The sequence below is a fragment of the Populus trichocarpa genome, chromosome 4 (genome assembly GCF_000002775.5).
Source record: "Populus trichocarpa isolate Nisqually-1 chromosome 4, P.trichocarpa_v4.1, whole genome shotgun sequence".
In the NCBI taxonomy this organism is placed as follows: domain Eukaryota; kingdom Viridiplantae; phylum Streptophyta; class Magnoliopsida; order Malpighiales; family Salicaceae; genus Populus; species Populus trichocarpa.
In genome coordinates this window covers 22,148,218-22,159,981 of record NC_037288.2, presented here as the reverse complement: position 1 = coordinate 22,159,981, position 11,764 = coordinate 22,148,218, and the positions used below count along the sequence as shown (strand labels likewise).

Here is an 11,764-nt window from a genome sequence, read left to right as displayed (position 1 = left end):
TCACGGGAGAAATCCAAGTTTATATATATATATATATAAGATATATATATATATAATAAACTTGTACCTCTCAATCGAGATAGAATTGGAGGAAATATAAGTTTGGTTTTGTCGTCGTTTTTTTCTTTACATAGCCAAGAGAAATGATATTTTTATTTAGTGAAATATATTTGAATCTTGATTATGATATAACATAGAAGAATCATATCTCCATATCTAGCTAAAGATTCAATGGATCATACTATAAACCAAAATAAAACCCGGGAATATTACTGCTGTTTTTGCCGTGCTTGATTGCTCCCGTGTGGAGAGAGGCAGACATGATTGAATTCGCTGTTTATATTTTACAAGATATGGAAACTTACTAGCAGACAATCACAGGCTGATGGGATGCCAATCCACCCGTGAAGCCCGCAAAAGAACACACCGTGATTTCTTTAATCTTGATAATGAAAGCATCAATTTCTTATGTTCTTCTTCCAAGCAATCATATTTAGAACTTTCACCTATTTTTTTCAACTTATTCCAGGCAGATGGGATGCCAATCCACCCGTGAAACCCACATAATCCATGTCTTTTATTTCTTCTACAAAGCTTGATGGAATTTTCGGTGCTGTTGTTGGAACCACTGCATTTATGCAAGGGATTATGCTTCTTTTTCCCCCCTTTTTATCGTTGGTGTTGGCACGCTGCACCTGTGGAAAGGATTTTTTTTCCCTTTCTGACTGCTGCTTGGTATCACTGCATCTATGTTGAAACTATCACAACTTAAATTTTTTTTTTCATGAGACAACGAACGTGGAAGTTCCCAATTAGATAAATAATGGTAATACAATCAATTTGGCTAGTACAGTGGCCTTCTTGTGATCACCTTCTCTCAATCTTATTTGAGCTTGTTCTCAATCTCAGCTCACTCCATGAATCTCTCTAAACTTCTTGTATATATCGCTGCTGTAAAATTTCCTTGTCCTCATCACCAAAACCAGTGAAATAAGAGCACCAAACAATGTCACAGAAGACAAAATTATAAAGGGTACCCTGTAACACTGGACCCCCATGCAGATCAGTTCCTTCACTGATGATCTATTCATACCCTTCTTTGCTAGCTCTTTCAGTGCTTCATGATCATACAAGTGTCCAGTGATCTTCACATTAAGTATATATGACCCAAGAGGACTAGCTAACTGTCCACAATTGAACAATGTAGAGTAGTACTTTAGGCCAAAGAGCTCAGAGATTATAGCGAACAGCAATGGCAATTGTGCACCAAATGCGAACCCCATAATCACCGATGCTACATAGACTGAACCCGGGAAGGGGAAGGCAATGAGGAGGTGGCCTACGCATGCCAAAAGGAGAACAAATGTCATCATCAGGGGCCGAGGCATCTTGTACTTCACTAATAAGCTTTCAGAAACAAATCCAGAAAATACCCTTCCAAAATAATTCCATATGCTCACTAGTGAAACGAAGGATTTGATGGTTTTAGTTGGATATCCTAGGGATTCACCAATTTGGCCCAAGTTGTCTACTGCTGTTAAGCTTCCACCAAGGCCACAAAATGTTGCAGCAAATAAGATTAGCATATCCATGCTCAAAAGTGCTTGTAAGATTGTGTAGTCTTCACCTCTCTCTGGCTTGTGACATATGCTGACGAAACAAGATTCTTTAGCCTTCTCCTCTTTATCTTTTGAGACTTCAGACTTCACTTCTGGTGCAATATCTAGTGCCCTGTCAACGGTTGTCTCTGTAGCAGGCTTCATTCCATCTTGATTCTTGAGGTTCCATTGGACCCAATCCTCTCTAATGGCAATAATGAGAGGTACAAAAAGCATGGCACAGACTACAGCGGCACTTCCAGCATAGGCTGCTTTGGAGAAATCAACCTGTTTTTCAACTATATTCATAGCCATGAGAAACAAAGCTAGCACAATTGACACGTAGAGAAAATGGTAAAAAACCCTGAGCTCATTAGGTTGCCTCTCAGGCTTCCTTTCCCGAACTGTATACACAAAAATCACAGATAAAGCAGCTGGGAGCCACCCAATGAGAAGAATGAGAGACTTTGAATCAGTTCCATAGATGGCTAGGTAAAATTGTGTCAGGATAGCTCCACTTAACCCAACAAAACCCTTCAACAGACCCAACATCACCCCTCTACTTTCTGGGAAATTCTTCACACAAGTGACAAGAGCTCCTGTGTTTGCAAAATTTTGGGAATTGGCTCCTATACAAATATACAAACACATCTGCCAAACAGCTGGCCTGGCTATCTTCTGAGTCACAGCTAGCCAAATCATGAAGTACCCTGCAAAGTTCATGGCAGAACCTACCAGAAGCACAAACCATGTTGGTGTCACTTCAGCTAGAAGCCCAGAAAAGACCCCGACATTGGCACCCAGATCCTTAAAGAATCCTAAGAGATTGAGAGTAGTTTGGTCATAACCAAGTGTGGCTTTTATGTCTTTTGAGTAGGTGCCAAACAGATATGTAGCACCAGCTCCAGCCATGATTAAAAAAGAGGCAAAAACAGAGAACCACCTCCCATTTATCGCATGTACAGCGAATTCCCACGGGTCACCCATTTTTCCTCCCCTCCAAATTTTTTCAGGCAAGAAGACACAAAGGATTGATCTTGGATTCTTCCTAAAAAAAAGATGGGGCAGTTCTGCAAGAAATGAAGGATGGTGATGGTGATGAGCACTCAAATGCACATATAGTAGAATCTAAGAGATTGTTTTTACTTTCTGAAATGACAGGGAGGGAGGGAGCATGGAAAGAGGGAGAGAAGGAAGGAAACAAGAAGAGAAAAATAAAATAATCGGAGAAGGCAGGATGGTGTTTCCTCTGCTTTCACCCCACTATTTGCTATACAAATTTGCTTTGTTGATGGAAGGGGCTATTTATATTGTATTTTTATCTTTTTCTTATAAAGATGAAGTAAGATTTGGAGTTCCCAATTCATGCAGAATTAGTGGAAGAAATAAGTAAAGAAGATACAAATTTGAAGGTAATATTTCAACTGGTTTTCTTGCTTTCATTGCCCACAACTTTTGATTGCCTTTCTTTTCTTTTCAAGGTAATATTTATTCTGGGTCATCTCATCGTTGTCATTTTCCCCATCATGATTTTCTCAAACGTCATCTAAAAACTTGTTATCGTTGAACAGAAAATTAGCTGTGGCCCTTGAGGATGAGGTGAAATCGTGTTTTTATTATTAATTGGTGGTTTTATTTATTTATTTGAAGAATGTAACGGCTCATTAGGTAAATAATTTTCTTTTGCCATGGAAAAGTAGTTTCGCAGAGTGCAAATCAACGGGCTCAACTCTCAAGCCTTTCTTTGTCGGCCCCCTTGAATTGGTTTGACAGTTTTAAGGGAAGAGATGACTAGGAGACAACAGATCGTTGAAGTTTGAACTCAAATTTGTCATGTATAGGCGTAGCAGATCTCCTTGTTAGGCAAGAGTGCACTGAATTTAATCTTTTACTAACCAGTTTGTTTATCATTTCATCTAACCTTTGTATGGGATAAGGCTCACGGACCAAAAAGTAGCTCCTCCACTTGGATATAAAGAACACTTCTATGAATTTAATCTTAAAAAAAGAAGAAGCCATTTTCATTATAATTTTGGAGTATTTCAGATTACCCAGATCTTATGAAAGAAATTGGTGTTGTTGCTGATCATTTCCCCCTATTTATATTCTACTTGAGATATTTTCACTTATTAATATCATTTAAAAAATTATTTGCCAAACAACACAAATACAGATTCTTTTAACAAAATAGCACGGTTTTATATATATCAAGATTGAAAAAAGCAACATCTTAAGATGATGTTAATAGAAAACATGGCATTTAAAAAAAGAAACTATTAAATAGGTTGCACGAATTAGAATAAAAAGACTCTAAAGGCACATCAAAACTCTAATTATGATATCATCAATATCATCAAAAAGATATCAACGAGATGAATTCAATAATACCAATAAAGATCATCATCGTTAACCGAAGTGGGTCACACTTTCCATCCAAAAACAAGTGAGAAACTAAAGTGAGGAGATAGGAGAGACAAAAGAAAGAAAGAAACAAACAGGTACATTGAAGCTTCAATTATGCACCGTTAATATCACCAGAAAGATCTCAACAAGATAAATTCAAAGACATCAAGAAAGGCAATCAATGGTGACCAAACTGGGCCACACTTTTTTCTTAAAGGCAAGTGAGTTGTCCGCGCGCGTATGGCCCACTGCACTTATTGTCGGGATACATTTTCTAGTATCATTGGATTCGTCTCATCAAGACTTTTTTTATGATACTGTTAGTATCGTAATAGAAGCTTCGTTGTGTCTATGAGGTCTCTTTCTTGTTTTTTATCTCTCTCTCGTTATTGTAATTGATCACTTGCCTTTGAACAGAGAGTGTGGCCAACTCTGGTCACCGTTGGTGACCTTTCATGGTGTCATTAGATTTGTCATGAGAAAATCTATACTTTAATATTTAATAAATATTAAAAAAACATTGATGCATGCATTGCAGACGTTAAAGTGTGAAGGATTGCCATGGTTTTGGGTGACATGTGATACGTCACTCGACGGCTTCTAAGGCAGTATTTGAATCTTCTTGGTTTCCTTATCATGTATGGACAACATGTTTCCAAAACAGACTTTTGGTTTGGCGGCATGAGCCTTTCTTTTTTTCTTCTTTTTCTTTTTCTCCTCCTCGATTTTCATGACTAACCCTCTAAATATTTAGAGTTGCTCCTAAATTTGTTTTGTCTTTGGATTTGGACCTTGTTCTTTTGGTTTCTAGTTTTTGTTATGGTTCTTTTGTAAAGTTTTGATTGTTTTTCAATTTCATCCTCCAATCCTAATTTTTCATGTGTTGTTTTTTTACTTTAGTTCTCATTCTTTTGATTTCTGACTTTTTTCTTGACCCTTTTGTAAAAAATATTTTGTTTTCAATTTCATCCTTCAATCTAAATTTATGATGTATTATTTTTTTTTTCAATTTGATCCTCATTCTTTTGATTTTTTTTGTTCTTTCATTAAAGTATTTTTCCTTTTTGATTTCACTCTTCCATCAAAAAAATTTAGCTGCCCTCTAATTTATTTTTATTTCAATTTTATTTTCATTCTTCTAATTGCTAATCTTTTAGGGATCCTTTTGTATAATTATTTTTTTTTCAATTTTATCTTTCAATATTTGATTTATCACGGATTGTGTCTCATAGTTTTCCATGTATATTGTTTCCAGTCTAATGACCCGGGTCACAGGTTTGAAAAGTTAATACGGGTCAACATCTTTTTTTAGCTTATTGTCTTTTCTAATTTGATCATTTGACATTATTTTTTTAAAAAAATTGTCTTTTTGATTTTCTTCATTTTTGTTTGCTGGATTATCCTAATCTCATGGCATGGGCCACATGTAGTAGGTTAATTTGAGTTGACTTGACTCTTATTATCCAGATTACATGTTTATCGGGTTGTCAATCCCGTTTCGGTAGGTGTTTTATTTTTTCAATTGGAATGGAATGTTTCAGTTTCGGAGTGTTTCAGCGTGCTGTTTCGGGGTTGTACTGTTCATATATATATATATATATTCAACAAACATAATTCAAATTAAAGATAAATTAATTATAAATTATGCAATACAAACACAATGCCAAACAAATATAATTTTAAATTTTAAAATATTCTTAAATAGTCAAGATTAAATAGGTTTTTAACTTAAAGTAATTCAACTTAAACAAAATATCAAAATATTATGAAAATAAAATGTTTTAACACAAATATTTTAAATATAAAGTTAGGTCAATGTTATCAAGGCTAATGGAATCTAAAGCATCTCATTGTTTTGCTCAAATTCCTACAAAGTATAAACATGAAAAAAACAACATGAATATAAACCATATATATTAGTGATAAATCTAATTTTAAAAAATTAATATCATTGTTAATGAAAATAGTAATAATAATTTTCAATATTATTATTAATATCATTGTTATTGAAAATAGTAATAAAAAAGAGTTTTTTATAATTGGGTGGTTTAATTAATTAAATTAAACAAGGTTCAATTTGATTCAATGACTTTTCAAGAGCGGAACGGAACATGTGGAATGAAACCAAAACGTTCCGGGCGGAATTTAGCCGAAAAATCCGGAAAGGACCGAGATTTAAAATGAGATGAAATTTGTTCCGTTTTGTTCTGTTTTTTGAATTTGTATGGAATGTTTCGGCCATTCCGGGCGAAACGGAACGGAATTGACAACCTTAATTATCCTACCTCGAATTGACTCGGACATGTTTTTTTGTTCATTTTTATCCAATTTTATACTTCCAAATGTTTTTTTTTCAAGTTATCACGATTGTTTTTTTTTTAATTATCAGTTTATTATTTCCATCTATGTTTTATCATCTAATTAAAATAAAATTAACTTATTTGACCCGGTTAGGACTATAACCCGAATCGTTGATTTTTTAATTTATTTAAAACTTATTTACATCACCTAAACATTATTTTTTATGAAAAAATACGGACCCATAACGTTTCAAAGGCACAAGTCTAGTGACATAGTATTTTTCTTTTTGCTAAAGTAGATTGGATTAAAAAAAAAATAGTAGCTCCTTGAGATACAAACACCAAGCCAGGAGGAGGAGGAGGATACGAGATTTATTCCTCCACCATCACACCATCGTAATCATCTTTATCAATTTTACTATTAAATGAAGATTATTCTTCTAGTCATTATTAATTTTTATTTAAAAAAATAAACATCGAAAATTTTATCTTATTATTTCAAACATTATATTAGAATTAATATTATGAATCTTTATTTTTAGTATTTTTAAAATTAATATTAAGCATAATCATCTTTATCAATTAATATTTAATTTGATTTCTTTATTTTTATTATGAATCTTTCATTTTTAGTAAAAAGAATACCTAAAGAGTATTATTAGATCAATTTTTATGTATAGAAACTATTGTTTTGAAATTAATCAACTCCTTTATCTAACAGTCGCACCTTAGTGGTTCCTGTGATTGAGGCCACTTCATGTTAGAAAAGTATCTAGCATTTTTGACATGTGAAATTTGTTTCCTTTTTGTCATAATTCGCCACGCACTCCTTTAGTGTAAAAATGAACGGGTGGGTTGCCTTTTGTGTGTGATTGTGTATTAATATTAATTAATTATCAAAATACTCAAAGGTGTAGTTAAATTATTATAACTATAGTTATTAAACCCGGACAATTCTAAAATGCCAGTTTTGGGTCACACGTATTAATCTGGAAAAATATTAAAAAAATATTTGAGATTTGAATGTTTTACATAGAAAATTTAAAAAACAATTCATGTGAATTTATGTTATATATAGTTATTTCATATGAAAATAGTTAAAATCTTGTGTGAATGTAGACTATATATAGCTATCACATCAAAAAGTTAAGAAACATTTCACGAAGAAATAACATATATATATATATATATATATATATATATAAAGTTAAGAAATATTTCATGTCGTTGTATGTTATAAAAAAATATGTGAGACTAAATATTTATAAATTAATTTTTTATTTTTATTAAAAAATATTAAAAAAAAGGTTAGGTCTCACTTAGATCTCTTAGGTTTTGGGTTAACCTGGTGCGTCACCCGGGTTTGATCGGACAAATTACAAGCTCGAGTTTTGCCTATTTGAAACTCGGTCAAGGCTCTAGGTCGCTTGAATCATAGATCAACCTATCAAGTGAGGTTCCGTAAATATGCTTGTAGCCACACATATAAACCATTATATGTTTGAATAGTGTTTTGTTATTTGTGTGTTTTTTAGTTTTCTTTTTTAATTTCACACTTCAAACATCCATTCTTCTTCTTATTTTTCATCATTTAATATTAGATTGTTTTGAGTATTGTGTTTCATAATTTTTTTATTTTTTTTATTGGGTTATATATATTAGTCTCATGGATTTAGTTTTTTTTCCTTGATATCAACTTTCAATATTAAATATGTTGAAAGTGTGGCTTCATAATTTTTGTTGATTTGTTTTCTATGAATTTTTCATGATTTCATTACCCAGGTTACAAGTTTAATAAATTAACCTGAGTTGGCTCGAGTCTGGTTTTTTCTCTGCTTTTTTCAATTGAATGTTTATTTTTATTTTATCTTTCAATGTTGGATTGGTTGAAAATTGAGCTTCATAATTTTTTTAGATTTGCTTCTATAAGGTTATCTTTATCTCATGACTTGAGTCACAGGTTGACTTGGGTTGATTATGTTCACTTTTTTATACCTTTTTTAGTTGGACTTCGTAATTTTTTTTATTTGTTTTCTATGGGGTTATCTTGATCTCATGATTCGGGTCGTGGATTTGGTAGATTGATTCGAGTTGACTCAATTTATTTTCTTAGATTCTTTTTTAATTGAATAATTTTTTCTTAATTTCACCATCCGACAACTCAATTTTTTTAAAGATTTTTTTAAATTTCATCTTTCAGTATTAGGTTGTTTGAGAATTAATCTTCATGATTTGTTTTCAATTTACTTTTTATGGATTTATCCCAATTTTATGGATTTATTTTTTTATTCATAATTTTAAACTTCAACACTAGATCTGGAATGGAGATCACAATATTGTTTTTTTTTTATGAATTTATTATGGTCTCATGACCTAGGTCATAATTTTAACAGGTTAGCCCAAGTTGACTTTGATTGTTTTTTTTATCTTGTTTTTAATTGATTTTTTTTCCTGATTTCATCTTTCAATAATGGGTTGATTAGAAATTGAGTTTCATAATTTTTTTTGTTTACTTTCTATGGGATTGCCCTTATCTCATTACTCAGGTTGCAGGTTTGACAGGTTAACTTAGGTTGACTCGGGTATTTTTTGTCCTTTTTTAATTTAATATTTTTTTTAATTTCATCCTCTAATATAAGGTTAATTAGAAATTGACCTTCATAATTTATTTTGATTTGCTTTCTATAGAATTATCGCGGTCTCATGACTTGGGCTATATATTTGATAGGTTAACTCGAGTTGATCTAATATGTCATTGTCTCAATATTTTTTTAAGAAAAATAAGATCTAATATGTCATCGTATCAATATTTAAACAATATATCGTTCAATATGTATTTTATTTTGAGTTTATAATTAGATTTATTTTATTAAAAAAATAAATTAACAACACTTGATATTTTATTATGTTAAAAAAAAGTTAATCCAAACCAATCCACGTTGAAACATGTATCAATGAGCTTTTTTATATATCTATGGTACCATCTGACCATTAATAGAGATAGAAACTCCTTTCAAAGTTAAAAGTAATCATTTTTATTAAAATTGGACGAGAAAAACCTATCCCATTTCGTAAACCGGCCATCAAATTGGTATGAATTCATGCATGAATTAAATTGTTTCGGAATGCTCAAGCCCCCACTGAAATTGATCAAACAGGTTGAATCCGGTTGCATCAAATGGCGACACATCATTTCATTTACCCGGAGTGCCTGGCTCATGACCTGTCCTTGGGCTCGGGAATTGAACGGGTCAACCTGTAAGTTAATGAACTGACTCGAGTTTATTAAGTTTTTTAATTGGATAATATTATTTCAGATAAAATTAAAAAAATAAAAAGTCATTGTGTTGGTCGGGTTAGGTCATCAACTTGGCTTTAAACAGTTTAAAAACAAACGTGGCTTGAGTAAGGTCTTGAATTGACAAGGCATTAATGATTTACCCTTGAAAGAAAAATAAAACTTGCTTTTCTTACATTTGATAAAAAAAAAAAAAAAGTCAAATAAAACTTGGTTTGATAAAGATTCGAACATGTGAGCACATGCCATCTAGCAATTCACGCTCTTGTGCCGCGTGGCTCAAATAGACACACACAATATTTCAATTTTTATTACTTTATTCGACCTGTTGATCAACTCCTTGAAATATGTGAATTATGATATGTTATAATATAATTATGCAAAATATTATACGGTACTATGGATTCGAATTTTTGGTTTTATGTTTTTAATTTTTTTTTACAAAATTAAAATTAATTTTTTTAATTTTTTTAAATTATTTTGATGGATTGATATTAAAAATAAATTTTAAAAAATAAAAAAATTATTTTAAAAATAATCACTACATATCTTTTTTTTTTCAAATCAGTATAATTCAATTAGAAGAAGCAATACCATTATGTATATAGTTTATGTTGCTAAGAAATCAATACCTCGCCCATTACAGCAATTTATCATGTCCCCTTGCTAAATTGCTACGAGTTTATTTCAAGTGCGGTGTGATTTAATTAAAATTGTATTTTATCTTAATTATAGTTTTAAAAAATTTGATTAATCAATATATATAGGCTTGTATAAATTCTACATAACATTATCTCTTGAAATCTTGATTAAAAACAAAATTATAATTTATATATATATTTTTTTAAAACTATATTTTTAAACCGCAACTACAATATTAAATACATAAACTACATGCTAAACTAGACCACTACGTCACCTTGTGCTTCATTCATTTAAGAGTTAACTAGCTTTTTAACCTACATTGCAATGCGAGTAAGAGTTTTTATATATATATAAAAAATAGATATACAAGCTTTATCAATAACTTTTTATACATAAAAGAAAATTAAGATCAAATCAAAAAGCTTATGAAAACTTCTAATTAAATAAATCAATAAAATATTTGTATAAATAAGTGATAAAAAAATTAAAAGATAAATACAAATCAAATATCTCTTGAAATCTTGGTTATGAAAAAACTATAATTTATATATTTTTTTAAACCTATATTTTCAAACCACAACCACAATTAAAAAAAAAAAAAAACCACACAATATATGCCAATCTTAACCATTGCGCCAACTTGTTCTTCTTTCGTTTAGAGTTAAATAGTTTTTTAACTTGCATTTTGCCGCAAGTAAGTTTTTTTTTATTTTTAAAAAAGGGATATGTAGGCTTTATCAACAAGTTTTTACACATAAATTTTTTTTAAGTACAAAGTAAAAAGCTTATGCAAATATTTAATTAAATAAATCAATTAAATATAAAAATATTAAAAAATAAAATAAAATAAAATAATTTTAGAAAAAATCATAAAAAATAAAAAAAACCATGTAGAGAAACATTGTAGCAATCAACAATATTTAAAAAAAAAAATTACAAAACGAAATTTTTAATTAGTTTAATATTAAAAAAGTAAAATTGATAAAAAAACAATTTTGAGATAAAAAAAAGAAAAAAGAGAAAAAAGAAAAAGAAAAAGTGCGAAAAGATTAAAGTAAAAAAAAGAACAAAAAAGCGAGAAAAAAAGAAAAAAAAGGGAAAAAAAAGAAAAAGTGCGAAAAAAAGTTAAAAAAAATAGAAAAGTTAAAATAAAAAAAAATAAATGCATTATAAATTATTGTTATAATTCACAATATATTAGATATGGATAAACAGTGAATTCCTCGCACCCATTGACTTATTAGTTAAGATCCACACACAATGCCAGCACTAACAAGTAACAATCATGTATTTAATAATATCTATGTACAGTGTTGCACAAACAAGCAACAACCATGTGGATTGCGGAATCGAAGGCCATATACAGTCATTGCAAAAACGACAGCCACTCCACAATAGTGATTGGTTCGGCTGTCAATCACTTACATAAATGATTTGTAGGCCATAATTGAGGATGAAGGACAGCTGCCATGAACCCTCCCCTTATTATGATTATAAATCGAAACAAGCTACCGACACTA

The 11,764-nt window shown here is 30.7% G+C and overlaps 1 protein-coding gene across 1 annotated transcript; it reads right to left on the bottom strand.

Moving 5' to 3' along the window:
• Positions 1-790: 790 nt before the first annotated feature.
• On the bottom strand, positions 791-3,061 carry LOC18098243 (protein NUCLEAR FUSION DEFECTIVE 4). Its single transcript, XM_006384891.3, has one exon. It carries the CDS (start codon positions 2,583-2,585, stop codon positions 906-908), a length of 1,680 nt encoding a protein of 559 aa, XP_006384953.1. The 5' UTR covers positions 2,586-3,061; the 3' UTR covers positions 791-905.
• Positions 3,062-11,764: the final 8,703 nt, after the last annotated feature.

What these genes read in the sequence shown, in the direction of transcription:
- LOC18098243 (XM_006384891.3), bottom strand. Translation starts at nt 2,585, where the DNA reads ATGGGTGACCCGTGGGAATTCGCTGTACATGCGATAAATGGGAGGTGG.